Source organism: Bos grunniens, chromosome 18, assembly GCF_055505025.1.
Source record: "Bos grunniens cultivar Pamir isolate PY7600 chromosome 18, Bosgru_T2T1.0, whole genome shotgun sequence".
In the NCBI taxonomy this organism is placed as follows: Eukaryota; Metazoa; Chordata; class Mammalia; order Artiodactyla; family Bovidae; genus Bos; species Bos grunniens.
In genome coordinates this window covers 52823380-52845354 of record NC_141182.1, presented here as the reverse complement: position 1 = coordinate 52845354, position 21975 = coordinate 52823380, and the positions used below count along the sequence as shown (strand labels likewise).

The 21975-nt window shown below is 52.8% G+C and overlaps 1 protein-coding gene and 1 long non-coding RNA gene across 6 annotated transcripts in view; one reads left to right on the top strand and one right to left on the bottom strand.

Moving 5' to 3' along the window:
* Positions 1 to 5800: 5800 nt before the first annotated feature.
* On the bottom strand, positions 5801 to 21445 carry CBLC (Cbl proto-oncogene C). 5 transcript variants are annotated; one of them, XM_086353052.1, is made up of 12 exons: positions 21016 to 21445; positions 17967 to 18113; positions 17452 to 17608; positions 17058 to 17179; positions 15835 to 15972; positions 13196 to 13283; positions 12257 to 12388; positions 10370 to 10504; positions 9966 to 10046; positions 6169 to 6284; positions 5983 to 6049; positions 5801 to 5877 (listed from the first exon to the last, which is right to left on the bottom strand). In XM_086353052.1, exons 1-11 carry the CDS (start codon positions 21363 to 21365, stop codon positions 6040 to 6042), a joined length of 1476 nt encoding a protein of 491 aa, XP_086209178.1. In that variant the 5' UTR covers positions 21366 to 21445; the 3' UTR covers positions 5801 to 5877; positions 5983 to 6039. The 5 variants fall into 5 exon arrangements, with proteins under 5 accessions (XP_086209178.1, XP_086209179.1, XP_086209180.1 ...); XM_086353053.1 differs by lacking the exon at positions 9966 to 10046 and having other exon boundaries at positions 21016 to 21444; XM_086353056.1 differs by lacking the exons at positions 5801 to 5877; positions 17058 to 17179 and having other exon boundaries at positions 21016 to 21444.
* LOC147354019 (uncharacterized) overlaps positions 21324 to 21975 on the top strand; it is a 36985-nt gene continuing 36333 nt past the window's right edge. The window contains exon 1 of the long non-coding RNA XR_015146168.1: positions 21324 to 21457. This is a non-coding gene — a long non-coding RNA (uncharacterized LOC147354019). The remainder of the gene's footprint in view (positions 21458 to 21975) is intronic.

Below are 21975 nucleotides of genomic sequence, written 5' to 3'. Positions count from 1 at the left end.
CGGGGACCCGTTCCCACCCCGGCCGGTGACCTGGGCTCCCCTCGTCGTTTTCGACCTGCTGGCCCGGGTCCAACCAGTGGCCTGCACCAGCCTCTCCCAGTCCAACCAGCAATCCCCAGCCTCCCCAGTGGCCAGTGTGCTGGGCTGCTTTCCTGCCTGACCAGTGGCCTGGAACCCACCTGGTTCTAATGTCTAATGGTTCTAAAGTCTGATGGTTCTAATGTCTGATGGTCTTCAACATCCAGCTCTGCCCAGGCCTCTGAGATGCTGGCGGGGGCGGGGGCTGTGGGGTGCTCTTCCCTTAGCTCTCCTCCCTAGGGCCCTCCCTCTCTTCCCCCCTTCCAGGGAATCCTAGGAATGCCACCCCCCTTCCTCCCTTTCTCTTCCCTTTACTCCCTTCCAACTTTGGGGGGAGGGGAAAAGAATCGGGGTTGACAGGTGAGTGGGGGCGGGGAGGAGGCCCAGGCACCTGAGGGAAAAAAAGGAGGAGTCCCGCCATGGGTCACAAGGAAGGGTCACAGGTCAGACTTGGGATCACAGATCAGAGTGTCCAGGGCTCCTTACAAGGCAGGCCTGGCTGGGACAAAATTCCTAGATGCTGGCCAGAGGATGGGGGTGGGGTGAGATTTCACTGGTTACCCGGGAGAAGCTAGCCCTTAACACTGGCTAGTAAGGGGCAGCTGGTCATGCTGGGAGACTTTCCCCAGGCCTCTGATCAGATGTGGGGCGTGGACGGGCAGAAGGGGGACAACTGGTCAGGCACCAGGGACATCTTAGATTGTAGGTCAGCACGGGGGTTATTGGTTAGACTGGTCAAGGCTACTTTGTCCACACAGGAGAGCGATTGTTATAGTTGGGAGAAGTGACCTTGTAGTGTTAGCTCCCCTTCTCCAGGAAGCCCTCCGTGCTCTCCTTGGCTGAGTCAAGTGCCCACCTCTGGGCTCCCCCACCCAGCCCTGCCCATTCTGGGTCAGTTCTGTCTGGGGATGAGTTTGTCTCCCCCACTGGACTGAGAGCCAGTATGGGAAGGGCCAGGGCTGCTGTGGTCACTACTGCGTCTCCAGTACGGTCCAGCCCAGGCAAGACATGGAGCAAGAACTCAGGGAAGGTTTGCAAGGCTCAAACACAGAAGTACACAGGCTCACACGCAAACCCCACCCAGACCGGCTCATCGCCCAACACACCTGCAAACTCGAGAGTGGACAAAAGAGCTCCCTGGCACTAGCTTCCACACAGGGACCCCAGGCACCCACTCCCCAGCTCCCCTGCCCCTGGCTCATACACCTTCTGCTCGGGCTGCTAGGTATACCCTTTCCTCAACAGCCCCCTTCTACCTTCCGTAAGAATCCAACCAGCCGGGGTTCTGGTTCTGGTTCATAAACATGGGGGTGTATGGAGTATGTACGAAGGAGGAAAGTCATAAATACCAGGGCCGTTTCCTTGAGGACTTGCACCAACTAGTACTGAAATATCTGTCTTTGTCCCCTACAATTTACTTCCATAAAACAGCCGGAAGGATCCCATTAAAATGTGAGTCAGCCCCTGTCACCCTTCCGCAGAGATCTTCTCCTTCTGAGTAAAAGTTGAAGTCCTTTCCGTGGTGCACAATGTCCTGGATCTGGTCCTCATTGCCTCCCCGGCCTCATCTTCGTCTTCTCTGCCCCACCTTGCTAGCTCTATTCCTGCCACATTGATCTCTGACTCCATGCTCTTCATCGCCAGGCTTGTTCCAGCCTCAGGGCCTTTGCTCTTGCTCTTCCCTCTTGTGGGACATTCTTTCCTGCCATCTCTCTCTCCCTGTTTGGCTTCAAATCTCTACCACATCATCTTATCACAGAGCTTCCCTTAACCATCCTTTCTGATACAGCAACTAACCCAGCCCTTTATCTCGCTACATTTTTCCTCCGCAGCACTTGTCGCTGCCACATATTTATTTTTTATTGTTTTACACAAAACAGAAGCTCCCAGAGAACGGGAACTTTAGTTCACCACTGTATCCCCAGTGTCTAGAACGGTGCTTGGTGTAAGGAGCTGACTATGCCTGAAATCAATGAATTTTCTAATTCCATTGCTGTCTCATATGTACCTACTTAGACATTTTAAGTAATAAGCCCTGTATTTCTATACCTTTATCCTATTATCTTGGATACAGTGTGGGATGTGTGTGTGTGCTCAGTCACTTCCGACTCTGTAGCTCGCCAGGCTCCTCTGTCCATGGGATTTCCCAGGCAAGAATCCTGGAGTGGGTTGCCATTTCCTCCTCCAGGGGATCTTCCTGACCCAGGGATTGAACCCAGCCAGATTCTTTACCGCTGAGCCACCGGGGAAACCCACAGCGTGGGCCGGTTACTCTAAACTAGTTCACAGATTGTGGAATACAGGGGAGTCATGATGTATTTGGAGGGGGAATGTCTACTCCCCCATGATTCTAGACTTGCATCTGGAAAATGTAACTACTGAGAGTTTGTGTTGTCTTGGGGGCCAGCATGATGTATTTTTATTTGGACAAGACTTAATTGTGCAAGGAGAGCTCTGATAAGAGGTTTTGAGGTTGGAGACTTCTCTGGTGGCCCAGTGGCTAAGACTCTGAACTCCTAATGCAGGGGGCCGAGGTTCGATCCCCGGTCAGGGAACTTGATCCCATATTTCACAACTTAGAGTTCACATGCTGCAACTAAGACCTGGCACAGCCAAAATAATAAATAAAAATAAATATTAAAAAAAGAACTATTTGGGGAAGAGAATGTCAGTCTAAAGTAAAGGATACCTACTGATGCTGAACATTCAAAGGGGTGGATTACAATGGCCTTTTGTGAAGGTGGGTTAGCTAGCAGCTGCACCCCCTTCAGGGCTTCCCAGGCGGTGCTAGTGGTAAAGAACCTGCCTGCCAATGCAGAAGACGTAAGAGATGTAGGTTCAATCCCTGGGTTGGGAAGATCCCCTGGAGGAGGACATGACAACCCACTCCAGTATTCTTGTCTGGAGAATCCCCACGGACAGAGGAGCCTGGCGGGCTACAGTCCATAGGGTTGCAAAGAGTCAGACACAACTGAAGCGACTTAGCATGCACACAACCTCACCCCACATTAAAAAAAAAATCCTTGCCATCCAAAAGCCTGTTACCCTCTGTTGAAACCAAACAGATATTTCTTTCCCGCCTCGTTGTAGCTCAGATGAGCTAATCCTGGTGAACCCCACTCTACCTTGGAATCAGGTGCTAATACCAAACAAGCCAAGACTGGCTAATCTATGCCCTCGACGGCAGATGGACAGGTGCAGCTTTTCAAAGATGGCTGTGACAAGAGCTCTCATCCCACATGCTCTCCTACAAGCTGAACTTGACCGTCTTTCCATTGAGAGGTGAGGGTCTATCTGTTAAACACGTCCCCTCCTTTTAAATCTGTGCATCTAACCATTAGAATGTGGCAGAACTGGGGACTTCCCTGGTGGTCCAGTGGCTAAGAATCTGCCTTCCAATGCAGGGGACATAGGTTTGATCCTTGGTCATGGAACTAAGATCCCACATCCCGAGGGGAAACTAAGCCCTAGCACTGAAACTAAAGAAAGCCCGTGTCCCACAACACAGAGGCAGCTTGAGCAAAAAAAAAAAAAAAAAAGAATACTTCATTCATGAGTTCCAAGATTAGGTAGAAAAAACAATGTAACTTCTGTCTGTGTCACTGGAATATCTCCTGTGAAGACTTCAGCCACCATGTAAGCACTCTGACTACCTTGAGGCAGCCATGCTGCGAGGAAGCCCAAACTAGCAAGTGTGGAGAGCACGTGGAGAGGTCTGAGACAGCAGAGGGGTGTCTGTCCAGTCCCCAGTTGCCCTGCTCCAAGCACCACTCTATTGCACCCTGAGCCAGAACCACCCAAAACCCTTACTGTTGCGCACAAATAAGATCCTGTGTTGGACTTGGCTGGTGGCACAGTGGATAAGAATCCGTCTGCCTGCAAGGAACATAGGTTCGATCCCTGGTCCTGGAACATTCCACATGCCTCGGGGCAACTAAGCCCCTGGGCCACAGCTATTGAGCCTGTGCTCTAGATCCCATGAGCCGCAACTCCTGAGCCCACGTGTTGCAAGTACTGAAGATTGTGTGCCTCGTGCCTGTGCCCTGCAACAAGAGAAGCCACTGCCATGAGAAGCCCGGGCACCACAATGAAGAGTAGCCCCCGCTCGCCACAACTAGAGAAAGCCTGCGCAAAGCAATGAAGACCCAGCGTGGCCCTAAATAAATAAATAAAATTATATTAAAATAAAAGTTTCGGTGTGATTTGTTCCATGCAACAGCTAGCCTATTCTGGGGTGGCAGAGGCAGAGAGATGACCAGCATCTAGTGGTCACTGAGGCCCCAGCGTATCCCCTTCAGACACGTTCTGTGGTGTGACCGTGGCTGGGTTATGGTTGGAAGCCAGCTGCCCGTCGTGTTCCCTCGATCACTTTCCGATCCTGATTCTCTAATCACTTCTGGGAATCTGTGAGTGATCCCAAGTCCTCTCAATCAATTCCCTTCCTGCCCCAGAGGAGGCTTCTGTTCCTTGTAACTAAATCTGTGACGCATGCTTCCATATTCTGTTTACACTGAATTACCTTTTAACTCATCTTTTCAGATGCAGCTTAGATGTTCCCTCCTTCTAGAAGCCCTCCCTGACCGCCTCAACTGAATCAGCTGTTTGCTCCGGGTTCCTGCAGCCCTCTACGTTGCCCTCCTTGCCTGGCCTGGGACTGAGCACAGGGTCGGGGCTGCCGGGATGGCAACTGATTTGAACTTAGGCAGAGGGAGGCTTGGGTTCCTTCAGGATTAGTGATGCAGTGGGGAGACACTTCCACTGCTACTTTGGAAGAAGGATCCCACCAGGAAAGGAGGAGAGATGAGAATGGATTGTGGGAAGACTGGGTGTGTCACTCTCAAGGAAACGTGGGGGCTTTTTGTCTAAGAGAATTAGAACTTGGGTATCTGGGTTTGAGGGCTTCCCTGATAGCTCAGTTGGTAAAGAATCCACCTGCAGTGCAGGAGACCCTGGATGGATTCCTGGGTCGGGAAGATCCGCTGGAGAAGGGATAGGGTACCCACTCCAGTATTCTTGGATTTCCCTTGTGGCTCAGCTGGTAAAGAAAGTGAAAGCGAAAGTCGCTCCTGAGAGACTTGGGTTTGATCCCTGGGTTGGGAAGATCCCTGGAGAAGTGAAAGGCGACCCACTCCAGTATTCTGACCTGGAGAATTCCACGGACTGTATAGTCCATGGGGTCACAGAGTTGGACTCGGCTGAGTGACTTTCACTTTCACTTCACTGGTAGCTCAGTGGTAAAGAAACTGCCTGCCAAGCAGGAGGCTCCCGTTCGATCCTTGGGTCAGGGATGATCCCCTGGAGAAGGAAATGGCAACCCACTCCAGTATCCTTGCCTGGGAGAAATCCCATGGACAGAGGAGCTTGGCAGGCTCAGTCCACAGGGTTGCAAAGAGTCGGACATGACTTAGCAATTAGCAGCAGCAGCATCTGGGTCTGGGTTCAGGATTTTTTTTTTTTTGCCATGATGAGGAAAGGCAGTCTGATGCTTGATTCTCTGAGAATTCCCAAGTTCTAAGTCCTGAGGGCGGGATTCCTGGGTCTGAGAGGGGAGGTATCTGGGTGTCTAGACTCCTGGATCCAGAGGAGCTGGGTCCTCCACTCTTGACTCTGGGAACCCCAGAGGCTTGTGTTAAGCAGGTGGGGATCAGGCCTCGGGCACCGCCACCTACGCCAAGCTGCCCCCTAGTGGCTGCCACACTCCTCCACACACCAGAGGACAGACTGGGCTCGGCAGTTTATTTTGCATTGTAAACCCCTTCCAGCCCCTGGGGCTCCCTTCACACAGCACATCTTGGTGCCCTGTGGGGCAGAAAGAGAGGCGGTTTAGATAGTATCACAGCAAGATGGGGTGGGGTGAGCAGGGCCAGGCTGAGGGCAGGAGCCTGGGTGGGAAGGGCGCCTCACCTGGCATCCAGGCCTTCACGGATCCCTCAGGGGCAGATGGAAGGGGAGACTTTCGCTTTAGGAGTTTCTGCAATGGCAAGAGTTTAAAGGCGATGTCGATTTCCTAGCACCAGTGTTCCCCTTTGGCCCCCACCCCCTCTTCCCTCAGACCCCGGAGTCCCAGCCCCAGCTGCCCTCTGCACTCACCCTCGGGCTCCCTCCCTGGCCTGGGGGCTGGAGGTGACTTCCCACGGGGCTGAAGCCGCAGTCCAGAATCTTGGCAAGGGAAGAGGAGCTCGAAGTCTGGGAAGGGTCGGAGGTGCCTGCAGGGGAGGAGATTAAGAAATCTCACAGATAAGCTGCAGCTCACAGGCCTGGACAGGGGTTACATGTGATGGCGGAGCAGGGGTGTGCACTCGGGGGCAGCATGGTAGGGTCTTGTCCCTAGTCCATGCTGTTTTGTTCCCCTAACACCTCTGGCTTGAGTAGAAAAAATTTTTGTTTGTCTATCCATACATCCACCCATCCATTCACCCATCCCTACCTCCACCCATCCATTCACCCATCCCTACCTCCACCCATCCATCCATCCATTCACCCGTTAGCTACCCATCCATCCACCCATCTGCTCACCTAGCCATCCATCCATTCACCCATCCATCCATCTATCCATCCACCCTCCCATCCATCTGTCCATCCATCCACCCATCCACCCATCTAGCCATCCATCCATCCACCCATCTGCTCACCTAGCCATCCATCCATTCACCCATCCATCCATCTATCCATCCACCCTTCCATCCATCTGTCCATCCATCCATCCATCTACCCATCTTCTTACCTATCCATCCAGCCATCCAGATATCTACCCATCCATCCAGATATCTACCCATTCATCCAGATATCTACCCATCCAGCCATTCCCCCTTCTATCCCCTCATCCATCCATCTGTCCGACTGTCCATCCATCCATCTGTTCATCCACCCATCTACCCAGCAATCTACCTATTCATTTGTTTATTCATCCATCCATCCCACAAATTTCCTGAGTAGCTACAGTGTGTCAGCCACTGTTGTGGGCTCTGAAGAGACAGCAGGAACTAGACAGACAAAAATCTCTGTCCTCATGGAGCCAATAGTCTATTAAGGAAGAGGTTTAACATGAGTCATTAGTGCATGAACAAGGAAATGTGAAGAGGGTGGTGATCGGACCTGAGGGTGACTGGGGAAAGCTTCTTGGAGGAGGCGGAAATTGAGCAGAATTCTGAGTGCAAGAAGGATGTGAGCAGAAGTGTTGCAGTGGGTGGTGGGCTTGCTGGTTTTGTTAGACCAGTAAGGAGTCCATTGATGCTGGAAAGGAGTTGAGGGGGTGCTGGGAGGTCAGAGCGGTGGGGAGGGGTCCGATCCCCAGGCCTTATGGGCTGATGGAGAGGACGGTGGCTTTAATTCTTGGAGTCCTGAGGTCTTGGGGGCTTCTGAGAGGTGAGGGAGGGGATCTGATTCAGGTTACAAATGCTCAATCTTGCTGACTTCCTCACAACCCATGGGGCCCATGCCATGCTTGCCCCCATATACTCCACGTGTAGGCACTGAGGATGAGAGAGATCCCCAGTGGCCTCAGCAAGGTGCCTGGGTCCCTTTGAATGACTGTTTCAACCCCCGAAGGGGGATTTCTCTGCTGGAGAACAGCGTTGTGAGGGAGCATGCCCAGTCAGGGGATTCATCATACCCATATGGCAAGGACTGGCATCACGCCCATTTCACAGACAAGAAAAACAAGGATGGACTCTGGAGTCTGAAGCCAGGGGCCTGACTCTCACATCCTTGAGCTGGGTGGCCTTCGGATCTTGGAGCCTCAGTGTACTCCTCTATGTAATAGGGGTCATAATAGCATCTACTTTATCAGGTTGTCATGGCAACTAAATGACAGCATTAAAAATCAGCACCAGGGAGGGACTCCCCTGGTGGCACAGTGGATAGGAATAGGCCTGCTAATGCAGGGGACAAGGGTTCGATCCCTGGCCTGGGAAGATTCCACATGCCACCGAGCAACAAAGCCCGTGGGCCACAGCTAGAGATGCCCGAGGAGCCCAGGCACCTTGATTACAAGTAGCCCCCACTGGTCGCCACTAGAGAAGGCCCACGCAAAGCAATGAAGACCTGGTGCAGCAAAACCAAAACAAAACAAAACCGTGCCAGGAGCTTCCCTGGCAGTCCAGTGGTTAAGACTTCACACTTCCCCTGCAGGGGGCATGGGTTTGATCCCTGGTCAGGGAACAAAAAGATCCCACATGCTGCGTGGCATGGCCAAAAATTAAAAAAAAAAATGTAGCCCTAGGCCTATAGCAAGAGTTATACACACATAGATGAGCTATTTTCATTATGACAGTCATCTTGCTGGGAAATAACAGACCGGGGCTCCCTCCTGCAGCATGTTTCAAGCAATGAAGGAAGAAGAGTTGGCTAGAATTTGAATTGGGAAGAGTCTGGGCAGAGGAGGAAAGAGTCTGCCGGGTGGAGGGCACAGCCTCGGGGACGGTGCGACCCTCTGGCCAGAGGGGCCCGTTGCCCTGTGTCCCTTTCATCGTCCGCCGGGAGCCGGCTGAGTACCTCTCACTGTTTCCATTTGGTTTTGGCTGCAGGTTGAGATCTGTTTTTAGCTTCCCTGGCTGGTGTCACCGCCCGCCTCCCCCTCTCCCCGGCCCCCCTCTCCCTGGCTGGCTCTCCTGTTTTCTGTGGTCGAATAATGTTCCCGGACTTCCTGAGCTGTTTGTTTGAAGACTGCCCAGTATCGATTGGATCTGGTGTGTATTCAGCCTGAAACCTAACAGAGACCTCCTCTTACCCCCCGCCCCCACGCCAGGAAGCCGGGACTTGGAAAATGCTTGGGTGAAGAGTGCAGGGGGAAAAAAAAGCAAGGTGGGGGCTTGCTAAGAAAATAAACAGATTTTTTGGTTTTGTTTTGTTTAAGGGTTTTCTCTTCTTTCAGGCTGTGTGTTTGGGCAGGTGCAGTCTCCTCTCTGAGTTTTTTTTTTTTTTCTTCTTCTGGAAAATGAGGAGAGAAACATTTTGGACTTCCTAGGGCTATGGGGAAGGCTCACTCCACTGGCTCATTCAATGTCTGTTTCTTGAGCACCTACTGTGTGTCAGGCACAGTTCACATAACAGAGAATGGGGCAAAGTCCTAACCTTCGGGAAGATGACAACCTGCTGATGGTGACAGAAAACAATGGGTTATATGCTCTGCCAGCCTGGTGAACGCACAGGGGGAGTTCAGACAGGTGGGCTTGGAGGGACGGGAGGGTGTGGGTGAGGGGCACCATTTTCTTTTTTGGCCACACCCCATAGCATGCGGAACGTCCCGACCAGAGATTGAACCCGTGCTCCCTGAAAGGGAAGCTAGGAGTCTTTACCGCTGGACCACCAGGAAAGCCCCAGAAAGTGAACCTGTTAGTCCTCCGTTGTGTCCAGCTCTTTTCAGCCCCATGGACTGTAGCCCACCAGGCTCCTCTATCTGTGGGATTTTCCAGACAAGAATACTGGCGTGGGTAGCCATTCCCTTCTCTGGGGGATCTTCCCAACCCAGGGATCGAACCCAGGTCTCCTTCATTGCAGGCAGATTCTTTACTGTCTGAGCCACCAGCACAGTCCAAGGTAGCCCCATGGGGGCGCTATTTTCAATAGGTGGTCAGGGAAGGCCTCCCTAAGGAGGGGATGGGAAAGTGAAGCTTGGGAAAGGAGATCTAAGCAGAGGGAACAGCTGGTGAAAGGCCCTGGGGTAGGGCATGCCTGGGATGCTGCAAGAGGAGCCAGAAAGCCAGTGAGGTGGGGTGCGTAAGGGAGAGAAGAAGAAAAGAGGCCCTAGAGGTATGGATGTCAGATGGCATCTGTAAATGGGTGCAAAGAATGGGTGCCTGGCCTGCACTCCTAGGCATCCGGCCAGACTGGGGACCCCAGGGGTGAACGGGAGCTGCCTGCCTACCCCAGACCAGTGCCCCACTCACCACGTTCAGCTGGCCTTTGCTGCTGGGGCTCTTGGGACACAGATCCAGCCGAGGGGGCAGGGGAGGACCTGAAGGGGCCATCTAAGGGAGACAGAGGGTGGGGAGGGCGTGTGAGCCGTCATTTTCTGTTCATCTACATGTGCCCCTGCCAGGAGGCCCAGCATTCAGGTGCTTTGTAGGCTTTGGAGATAGAATGAAGAATGAGACAAAGTCCTACCCTCAGGAGGGTTATACTAGAGAAAGTCATAGCCCCAGACCGTAGGGGAGGCGAAAGTTTGTGTCCTTGGGACCCCAGAAGCCTGTCACCAGCTCCCACCTCTCTCAGACCCAGGGGTCCAGGCCCCCATCCCTCCTCCCTTAGATCCTAGGGATTCCCGTTCCAGCTCCTGCCTGGCCCTGCTCACCTGCTCCAGCTCCTCCTCATCACTGCTGTGCTCTGGGTCCTCCACAGTGGCACTGACGTGGAACTGATGGATACTCACAGCCTCTTGGCCCTTGATCTCGCAGCGGCAGAAGGGGCAGGTCTGGCTGTCTGAGCACTGGGGAAGGTGGAGAGGGAAAAGATCAGGGTCTCCCTGTTCCCACCATGTCCCCTGGGATGACAGGGGCCTTTATCCTCCACCGAGTCATGTGGGGAGGACAGAAGGAGGGAAACAGAGAGAGAGAGAGGAGAAGGAAGAGAGAAAGATGGAGAGAGAGAGATGTAGGATGGGAAGGAGGGGCTGCCTGAGGTCAGGAGGAGCATCAGCATCAGTCCTTCCAATGAATATTCAGGGTAGGGATACTATGGGGTAGGAATGCCTGGGGAAGACTCCTAAGATTCCATTGGACTGCAAGGAAATCAGACCAGTCAAGCCTAAAGGAAATCAACCCTGAATATTCATTGGAAGGACTGATGCTGAAGCTCCAATACTTTGGCTACCTGATGCTAAGAGCCGACTCATTGGAAAAGACCCTGATGCTGGGAAAGATTGAGGGCAGAGGAGAAGAGGGTGACAGAGGATGAGATGATTAAATAGCATCACCGACTCTATCAAATGGATATGAGTTTGAGCAAACTCCAGGAGATGGTGAAAGACAGGGAAGCCTGGTGTGCTGCAGTCCATAGAGTCACAAAGAGTCAGACACAACTGAGCAACTGAGCAACAAAAGGAATGCCTGAGACACTTGCCTGGCCTGTATGTATTCATTGTGGGGGGGCCCCCCATAGACACCACCTGCCACCACCACTGGGGCCAGTGTCAGCTGGACCAGCCGTTTGGTTCTTAAGACTGCCGGGCGCATCTCAGCATCAACCATCAGGGAACTTTTGAAGAACAAAACTTACTACTCAGAGGTCCTGGAGAGTAGAGGGCAGAGGAGGCAGACCTGGGGCTCTGCCTTTATTGGGGGTGGAGTGGGGTGCCTAGGATTTCGGGTGCTCACTGTTGACTGGCAAATTTAAAGCAGAAGAGGAAGAAGCAGGGACTGAAGAGAGAAGCAGGACACTCCATGCTCAGTTACCTAGGGCTTTTTCAGGGGAAACTTCAAGGCTCAGGGCTTGATAGTCCCTTATCTAGTTGTTTTGCTAGTTGCTGAGTCCGGAAGAGGGATGTCTTTGTTATGATAATCTCCCCAATCAAAAGCTTAAGGCCAAACACTTACATCACAAAGGATAAGCTGTTTATTAGGCACCCTTTACCCACAGGGGCTCCCTCTACCCAGAGGCCTGAATCCTCCCTTGGGAGGTCACTAGCCTCAGCCGCATTCCCCTGAGAAGGCAGATAAGGCTCAGAGAGGTAAAGCCACTGGTCCAGATCACCCAGCGAGGGACTGCTACAGGCTCGAAATGCCCGGGGCATGTTAAATGTGGCCAGTCCCGCAGACACCACTGTCTCCCAATGGGGCCAATGCAGCGTTTTCCATGAATAATGTAACTGGAGACGGAGAAACAGAGGCGACCGGTGTAGAGCAAGAGAGACAGAGGCACAGGTGGAGCAAGCCTCTGCTCTCCCTGGGCCTCGGTTTCCCCATGTGGTCGACGAGGAATGTGGGAGGTGCTCTCAGTTCAGTCGCTCAGTCGTGTCCGACTCTGTGCGACCCCACGGACTGCAGCACGCCAGGCTTCCCTGTCCATCATCACCAACTCCCGGAGCTTGCTCAAGCTCATTACCATCACGTTGGTGATGCCATCCAACCATCTCATCCTCTGTCGTCCCCTTCTCCTCCGGCCTTCAGGGGAGATGCTCTATTGGAAGAAAGGGGTGGGGGACAGGGTGGAGGTGGGGAAGGCAGGCCGGGGTCAGACCCACCAGCCAGGCAGCCAGGCAGCGGCTACAGAGCAGGTGCCCGCAGGGCTCTATCTTCACGTCCTTGTTGCTCTCGGCACAGATCTTGCAGAGCTCAAACGTAGAGTCCATGGCCCAGTAGAGCTGCAGCTGCTCCTGCCAGGTGAGAAGGGGACCACCGGAAGCAGAGGTGCTGTCAGCCTCGAGCAGGCAAGTCGGGCCACTGGGACTGAGTCCCGAACCTCAGCAGCAGCCTTGATTGAACCCTCTCCCAGGTTCAAGGCTGTGTGTCCAGCTGCCTCCTACATGTACTTTCGTTATCAGACTTGTTCTCTGGGGCTGGTCTACACTCAGGGTTGCCAGATTCAGCCAATAAACATACAGGATGCCCTGTTAAATTTGATTTTTGGATGAGCAGTGAACACATTTTGAGATCTAAGTGTGTCCCAAATATTGCATAGATACACCTTAAATTTTTTTTTAATTAAAAAAAATTTTCGACTGCACTGCATGGCATGTGGGATCTTAGTTCCCTGACCAAGGATCCAACCTGTGTCCCCCTGCACTGGAAGTGCAGAGTCTTAACCACTGGACTGCCAGGGAAGTCTCTGCATGGGATACACTCATACTCGAAATTTTGTTTGTCATTTCATCCCCTTGGGATGGTTGGAAGACTAAAAGCTGCCACTGGTGAACGCACAAAGTGCATTAGCTGCCCTGATGATCTCAGCAGTATCATTTCCTGGCTTCATTATCAGGAAACCCCCGGGGTAAGAGGCAGGAGGGGCAGTGTTTTCCAGAGAAGGAACAGAGAGGTCAAGCAATTTACCCCAGGTCACATGGCCACCAAGCCAGCACAGAACCTGAAGGCTTCTGGGAGTCTGACTCATGGGAGAGGATTCTTGAGCCAAGGTGCAGTGTGGGTGGGGGGCAGGTGAGCCGGGGTGGGGGCCTGGGCCTCACCTCCGACACGTGGATGTGCTGATGCGGTTCCATGTGGCAGAGTTCGGTCAGGTCCGGGTTGTGGTTCTTCCCATCTGGGTAGAGGTAGCTGGGGGAAGGGAGGAGGTGGGTACGGGGAGGGGGGCATCCAGCGCCCTCACCCTACCCTGGAGCGGCTGTCCCAAATACATGGCCGGCCTGGGGATAGTTGTCCCCTCAGACCCCCAAAGAAGGACTCCAGCTCTGGAAACTCCAGATGAATGAGAACCAGGAAGCATCAAACCTCAGGTCCAGCCCTCCTAGAACTTCATTCATCCTAGAGTCTTCAGGCCGCAGCGTAAAAGCATCTTTTTTCCCCCTAAAACTGCAAAACCAGCTTCCTTCACAGCTCACCCCTCACCTTTCTTTTTAAAAGTTATTTGGCTGGGACACGTCTTGGTTGCAGCGTGCAGGATCTAGTTCTCCAACCAGGGATCAAACCTGGACCCCCTGCATTTGGAGTGCAGAGTTTTATCCACTGGACCACCGGGGAAGTCCCCATAATAGCATCTTTGTCACAGATTGCAGGAGTGACCAGATCCTACAGTCTTAGGCCCACAGGGCTAGAAGGACCTCCTGGTCTGTCTACACTATTCTTACTTCACAGAGGGTGACCGGGTCTCTGAATGAGAAAGGCGATGCCTGAGGCCATGCAGTCGTGCTGTGGGCCAGGTCTGAGTGACTGGCTCCAGGACACCCCAGGCTCTGCACACCCTGAGTCTCCCATCCAAGTCATGAATGACCAGTACTGGGCAACTCTACCTCACTGGCCTTAGTTTTCTCTTCTGTAAAATGGACGTAATCATGCCTAGGCTAAAGATAGGTGATGAGGATCCAGTAAGACAGTGCTTAGAGAACACACAGGACTCAGTCCCCACACATAAACACCCAGTGAGAGGGGAACTGCTAGGATCAATGTCTAAAGACCCAGAAACTGTTTCACTGTGAGGTAGAGAGAGCTTGGGGTCCCCTCCCCACCTCTCTCTTGACTTGTCCATTTCTAGAATTGTGTGTGTGTGCATGTACACTCTCATGTACATAGATCAGAGGGGTTAAACCAGATGGAAGGTGTTCACATTTATTTTAACTCTGGAATCCTCCACTGAAATCTGAACCTTAGAGTATATAGTATATATATATAATACATAACTTAAGGTATATAGCATGCCAGGGAAGCCTGGCGTGCTGCAATCCATGGGGTTGTAAAGAGTCAGACATGACTGAGCAACTGAGCACGCACGCTTACATAAATACACACACACACATGCCCAGTAGAGTTTCATTACTTGTGGATTTTGTATGTGCAGACTTGCCTACTTGCTAAACTGCACTTGGAAGCCCAACATCCATACTCCCTGCGGCACTTTCACGGTCACTCACAGCCAGGCCTGCTCGCAGCTGAGGATGGACCGGGCGGCATTTGGCCTTTTCCTCTGAGCTCTCATATTATAAACGTGTTCTTCTCCTGGTGACTGCGCTGGTTTCAACGCCCCTGGGCAGACTGCTGAGGTGCTGCCTAGGGGCCTAAGCATGGGAAGGCCAAGATGTGCCTCATGGAGAAAATACGTGTGGGAGATGAGCTTCGTTCAGGCGGGAGCTACTTGCTGCTGGCCGCAAGCTCAAAGCAAATGTATCAACAACAGACATTAAACCAGGCGTCTTTAAATAGAAATACGGGCTTCCCTGGTGGCTCAGTGGTAAAGAATCCGCCTGCCATGCAGAAGATACAGGAGACGTGGGTTCCATCCGTGGGTCAGGAAGATCCAGGGAGGAGGACATGGCAACCCACTCCAGTATTCTTGCCTGGAGAATTTCATGGACAGAGGAGCCTGGTGGGCTACAGTCCATGGGGTTGCAAAGAGTCGGACACGACTGAATGGACTTAGCACGCACACAACTGGATATCTACCTACCTATCCATCCATCCATCTACTTATCTAGCTACCTATCTAATCTACCTATCCTCCATTTTATCTGTCTCCCAATATCTATTTATCCATCCATCCATTCTATCTATCTATCCAACGTCATCCATCCATCTACCTACCTACCTAATCTAGCTGCCTATCTGTTCATCTATTCTTTCTTCCTATCATCTATGTATCTGTCTATCATAGATCCACCCATTATCTATCTCAGCATATCATATAGATATGATAAGGAGCTAAGGAGGCTCTGGTTAAACCTTCAAGGTGAGACTCAGGAACGCTGTCTACCTTTTTCACCCCTCCTGTCCCACACAAGTCAGATCCTGCAAGAGGGGCTCTGGGGCGGCCAAGATTACAGACTGAAAACCCCAGTCTAGCTTTATTGCTCAGTTCTCCTTCTGCTCTCACAGTCTAGATTCTAGAACAGGACATGGATATCTAGAAGCAAAAGCCTTGAGTGCAAGTCCAAGGAAGGGGACCTCTGGGGTTGTGCCTAGCTACCACACACTCCTCCTAGACCTGCAGCTAGCTTAACATGGCAGCTGTGTGCGAACTGACAAGGCGTTCCTTCCTGCACCTCTGCCTGCCACCTGCTGGAACACTGCAGTATTGCAATTTTATGTTGTCAAAGGCATGCCGCCTGCGAACCCTGTGCTCTCAGACGTGCTCATCCCTCCTAGGATGGTGACTCACAAGCCTTCCTTCTGTCCTTCCAGGAGCACCTGGAACAGGGGTTTGTTGAGAGGGATGGTCTGCAAGATGCTGCCGTCTGAGCTCACGTATCCGATGGCCCACTTCCCCAGGCGGGTGCAGCTGGGCCGGAAGATGTAGCTGGAGGAAAAGATAGGAAGGGATGGGGGAGGGAGTGTCCACCGCTGACCCACTCTGGAACCTCCCGGCCCCTCACCCTGCTGGGGATCCAGGTGTCTAGATTCTTGCTCCTTCATAAACTTCCTACCTTTTAGGCAAAAGAGGCACTACTAGTCCCTGTCCCCACTTTAGGGAATGTGTGCAGAGTTTACCTGTTAAGCTCCTCCTCCACCGTCACTGGGTTTAGACGACGCGGGGACTTTTGCTGGAAGTAATAGGAGCAAGGCACCCCATTTCTATAGGGGATGCTAAGCCGGTAGGGTGTACAGCTGTGGCTTCTGGAAAGCATTTGCCACCACAAGGAAAGACTATGTCTGAGAATGAGGCTAGCACAGAGGAAAGCTGGGGAAGGACAGGAACTGATTTCTGACAACAGCACTTGAGCACCTGGATCCAGCTGTTCCTGAAATCCACACCTGGTCTTCTCAATTATGGCCGTTGATTCATTCCTTTTTCTTTCCCTTTATACCAGTCTCAAGTGTAACTGGAAAAGCGCTAACATATCATCTTGGGGGTCCTGCACCTCTGTCCTGCAAAGACTCAGAAATCTGACATCCTATTCCTTTAACCTCTTGGTGTTCCAGGTAGCTCAGTCCCTCAATTTTTAGCCCTCTATTGGGATACAATGGCTCAAAACTCCCGGCTTGAAATACTTTAAGGACCCAAGTGTCTGGTTTCCCAGCAGGTGGGAGTTCACATTCAAAATATTTAACAGATGTGTGGGTTCTAACCTATGAGAAACAGATTGTATACCAGGGCAGGATCTTTGGGTCCCCTTGCTGGATCAGGGGTATTGTCCCTTTAGCTGCTGGACTGTGGGCAGGTTTAGGTGGTTCCAGGACAACCTAGGTGGCAGGGGCACTCAACATTCTTCCTCTGAGTTCTCGACTCTCTGGGGTCCTGTGTACCACGGCCCTTCAGTTCGTGTACCACGGCCCTTCAGTTCTTACTTTCTGAAGGATGTCTCGGTCACCCAGACACCCCAGCCCAGGATCCAGACCCTGCGACCCCTGCAGCCTCCTCCTCACGAGGCCCAGCCCTTTTACCTGCCTGGCTTGTCTCTGAAAGTCTGCAGACGGGCTTGGACCTCATCGTATGTGAGGAAGGCCATGTAACCCGGGTGGTTGACCGCCAAGAGCTGCCAGTTCTTGAGGAGTGTTGGCCACGGCTAGGGCGGGGCAGCACTGAGGTCAGGGAGGGGCTGAGGAAGTGGCCCGCGCTCCTAGTGCCTCCCGGGGTCCAAGAACACAGACATCTCACTCACACCCACAGTGGGCCTCAGGAATATCTTTGACATAGAAGACTCCAGGCCCTTCCACCTCCAGGACTCAGGAGTCCAGGCCCCCAGCCCCTCCTCCCACAGACCCAGGAGTCTGGGCTCCCAACCTCTCCTTCCCCAGGACTCAAGAGTCTGGGCTTCAGACCCTGGCCTTCCCTGACCTGGAAGAGCCTGGTGAAGATGTCAAACTCGAAGATGGACACGTGGCCGCTGCAGGTGAGGTCGATGGTGGAGCGCAAGGCCAGGGCCGTGGAGCCTGGCTCCACAGGGTGGCAGATGCATAAGACCGCCTCAAACTCAGCCCAGGGCAGCACACATCTAGGTGGGGGTGGGGATGGGGGGGTGCAGATGAAGCCTCTGGGAGCCATAGCTCCTGGGAAGGAGTGGGGGCTGCACTCCTGGGTCTGAGGGACTAGGGGCTGGGGGCCTGGATCCTGGGTCTGGGGGAGGAGGGGCTGGGGGCCTGGATCCTGGGTCTGTGGGAGGGGCTGGGGTCTGACTCCTGGGTCTGGGGGAGGAGGGGCTGGGGCCTGACTCCTGGGTCTGGAGGAGGAGGAGCTGGGGGTCTGGATCCTGGGTCTGGAGGAGGAGGGGCTGGCGCCTGACTCCTGGGCGCCTGGTCAGGGGCAGGATGGGGCTCTAGCCGCTGCGGGCCCTGCGGTGGGCGCTCACTCACCGGGCTCCGCAGCGCTCCCTCCAGAAAGTGTGGGCGGAGACCTTGGTGAGCTGGTAGGTGTGGCCGCAGTACCTGCCGCCGGGGAAGAGCGCGTCCAGCTCCGCGTGCATATAGCTGAAGATGAGGGCCAGCTTGGCCAGTTGCCGCCTGCGGGGATGGGCTCTGAGGACTTGGACTTGACCTTGGGAGCCCCACTGACCCTTTCACGCTGTGTGGGGAAAACCCCCAGCCTCTAAGATGTTAGTGCACGATGAAAGTCGGTTCTGAGACCACCTGTTACAGTCCTGACGCGTCCCCTCTGGGGACCTCTCTTTCCCCATCTGTGAAGGAAAGGGAGGTACCGCCTCATATCTGAGGCATCCCCCAGCAAACGAATCCCAGTCTCTGTCCGAAGCCTTGCCTAGTCAGATGTGGGGAGCATTGGGGCTGGGGCCATTTAGGGCAGTCTGAGCTCAGAGACTCCCTGTTGGTTTAAGCAGCCCTGGGTGGTGAACCACTGGGCTTCCTCCTGCTCACTGCCTCCCTGAGGAACCACTCAGGGTGTGGGGAGCAGCAGAGGATAGCTCTGACACTTAGCTCTGTGATTTTTGGCAAGTTCCTTTTTCCCTCTTCAAGCCTCAGTTTCCTCAGCTGTGAAATGGGTATAAATACAGGATAAGTACAGCCCCTGCCTCATGGTGGGGTGGGGGGTGGTGCACGATGAGGATTCTTACCCATCTTATGAGCACATAAGATGCCAGGCACAACCTGGTATACAGTCAGCATTCAGGGCATGTTAATTAGTTACTGTTCTTATTATTTTATATTAATAGCCTCCAGCTCTGTTGGATTCTTGATGCTTTTTATAGGGAAACCCTTGATAGTTTCTAAGCATCCTCCCTTCCCACAGTCTGTAACGCAGTCACTATTCACATGTGACTGGTCCAACTTGAAATGTGTTCTAAATGTGAAACATACACTAGGTTTCAGAAACTCAGTGCAAAAGTGAAAGTGAAAGTTGCTCAGTCATGTCCAACTCTTTTCTACCCCATGGATAATACTATACAGTCCATGGAATTCTCTGGGCCAGAATAGTGGAGTGGGTATCCTTTCCCTGGTAGCTTAGCTGGTAAAGAATCTGCCTGCAATGCGGGAGACCTGGGTTTGATCCCTGGGTTGGGGAGATCCCCTAGAGAAGGGAAAGTATTCTGGCCTGGAGAATTCCATGAATCATATAGTCCATGAGGTCGCAAAGAGTTGGACATGACTGAGTGACTTTCACTAGTGCAAAAGGAAAAAAAAAAAGAATGTGAATTATTGCATTAAGCATCATCTTATATTTATTGATTATAAGTTGAGCTCATAATATTTTGGATATAATGGATTTTTAAAAGTTTCTGCAATTCATTTCACCTGCTTAAAAAAACTTTTTGTAATATGTCTACTGGAAAATGAAAAACTACATATGTTGCTTCCATTAGATTTTTGTAGAAAGTCCTGGTCTAGAATCTCCATCAAAGAGTTGCTACGACCTCATGACTCTAGAAAATCCATTGAGCCATTCACGGAGTCCCTAAGCTTCCTAGTTTCTAGAACCTACTGAATCTAGAACAGTGGTGCTCAGTGGAGTTACACTACCCTTCTAAGGAACTTCTAGAAATTTGCTTGAGGCTAGATTGTGGGGGACTATCCCCTCCAGTCGGAGAAGGCAATGGCACCCCACTCCAGTACTCTTGCTTGGAAAATCCCATGGACGGAGGAGCCTGGTAGGCTGCAATCCATGGGGTCGCTAAGAGTCAGACACGACTGAGCGACTTCACTTTCACCTTTCACTTTCATGCATTGGAGAAGGAAATGGCAACCCACTCCAGTGTTCTTGCCTGGAGAATCCCAGGGGTGGCTGGGCCTGGCAGGCTGCCAGTCTATGGGGTCGCATAGAGTCGGACACGACTGAAGCGACTTAACAGCAGCAGCAGCATCCCCTCCAGTAAGATTTTACCCACCCCCTACTCAACTTTCCAGTGTCCCATCACACATTTGTGAAGATGGAAAATTCGGTTACAGTGATCTGAGCTTAGAGTCCAATTCCATTTTACATAAGCTTTTCTTTTCTTGGCTTGTGGGATCTTAGGTCCCTGACCGGAGATCAAATCCTGGCTCTGCAGTGAAAGCAGAGTCCTAACCCTACAGAAGCATTTTTTTTCACATTGAAAATCAATTCTGAATTTTACAGAGATTCACTATCCTATGTGTCAAGGGAAGTCTCTTTCGTTCAGTAATGGATGATTATTTCTCCCAGGTACAAGTGTAGAAGAACCAGTCAATTCTGCCTTCCAGAGTAACTGTAACAGTGCCTTGGCATTTTCATTCCAAATATAAATGATTTTATTATAAAGAACATTCCTTTGATCATTCCCTTATACTACAATTTGGGCATTATAGTGTTTTTTTTTTTTTTTTTAAGAATTATGAGTAGGTAGGTTATTCACCCAATGTATGTCATTTCAGGATAGATTTAAAGAGATACCAGGAAATATTTGCTCTAAAGAAAGGGCTTGGGGGCCTGTTGGGGTTGAGAGTTACTGTTCCAAGCCTTGTTCTGGCTCTAGACCTCAAAACTCTGCCCCTGTCACTCAACAGCCCTTTCTTGGAAATTCAGAGCAGGCAGCCTGCAGACAAAAAGGGAAAAAAAAAAAAAAAAGCCCTAGGTCCTGAGCTAGCCACCCAAGGAACTAAAGACAGGCTAAGGAACTAAAGACAGGTTCTGAGAGTGTCCGGGGCAGGGTTGGTGATGGGGGCTTCAGAGCTCTTTCTCCAGTGCTCCCCATGCAGGAAGCTTCCTGGGGTCCCCACGTTCCGTAATGTGTGTCTAAATCCTCGGGGCGAACAGCCGGCTTCTGAGCCAAGAAAGAAGGGGACATGGTGAGCTCAGGGTCTCCATGCCCAAAGAAGGAAAAAAAACCTGGGAGGCTTAGTTTCTCAGGTTCTTTCACGGAGAAGGGCTTGCGATCGGGACTCCTGAGGCAGCCCCACTGACGATCTCAACCTTTGTCCCGGCGCAAGGGCTCACCTGAGTCTGGAGCCCTCCCGGAAGAGCTCGTCGTTGGCGATCTTTCGGCCGTGGGGTGGCAGCAGCGCCGCCACCTGCCTGCTCTTGGCCTCCAGGTTAGCCAGATAGACCATCAGAAAGTCCCACGGCCCCCCGGGACCCTCGGGGACGCCTCCGCCGGCCTCCCGCCGGGCTTGCGCCACTTGGCGCAGCAGCTGCGCCGTGCGGGGCAGCAGGTCCCGAAGGGAGGGGGGACTCGAGGAGAGCCGGGGGTCCCCGCATTGTTCTTCCAGGCGCTGCAGCAGCCTCACTGCGCGGCCGAACGCGCGGGATTCTCCCCACTGTCGTCCCCGCAGGGCCGCCGCAGCCATGGGTCCTTCTGATGCCGGAGGAGGGACGGGGACCCGCGGAGAAAGGCCCGGCACCGCCCAGCCCCAGGTAGGGGCGGGACGGGGCGGAAGAGGTAAGGGCGGGCCCTGGAGAACCGGGGGAGGTGACTGCCGGTACCCGTGTGCTCCATGGGGGCGGGGGCTGGGGGCTCTGGCACCTGGGTTCCTTAGAGATGGGGTTTCTCACGTCCGATCCCCAGAGGAAAGCCGGATGGGGTGGCTTTGGTGGGTAGCGACAGGACTTCCTGGGTGGGTGGGAATCGCAGGTCCGATGCCTGGGCCCTTTCTGCCGAGGGGTGGGGGGCTGGGTCCCAAGTTAGCAATGGAGGAGGGGTTGGGGGAAATCTAGGACTTTTATTGGGGGCTAGGGTGGGGCTTGGAGTTTAGCTACCCAGACCGTGAAGGGGAGTGGTGTTGGGAGGTAGCTTTCCTGGGTCGTGGGTCAAAGTTTTGGTCATTGGTCGTGGCATGGGATTAAAGGTTAGAGCTGAACCTTCTAGGAGGAAACGTTAGGGAAATAGTGCGACCCTTCTGTCCCAGAGAAGAAACACAGCGTGCCCCGACCCGTGGGTCCCCTAAGAGCAGGAGTTGG

What these genes read in the sequence shown, in the direction of transcription:
- CBLC (XM_086353052.1), bottom strand. Translation starts at nt 21,365, where the DNA reads ATGGCTGCGGCGGCCCTGCGGGGACGACAGTGGGGAGAATCCCGCGCG. An exon ending in TTCAGAGACAAGCCAGGCAG is followed by an intron (nt 15,973 to 17,057) that starts GTAAAAGGGCTG and finishes CTTTTCCTCCAG; the next exon opens with CTACATCTTCCGGCCCAGCT. An exon ending in GCAAAGGCCAGCTGAACGTG is followed by an intron (nt 6,285 to 9,965) that starts GTGAGTGGGGCA and finishes CCTCCCCTGCAG; the next exon opens with GCACCTCCGACCCTTCCCAG.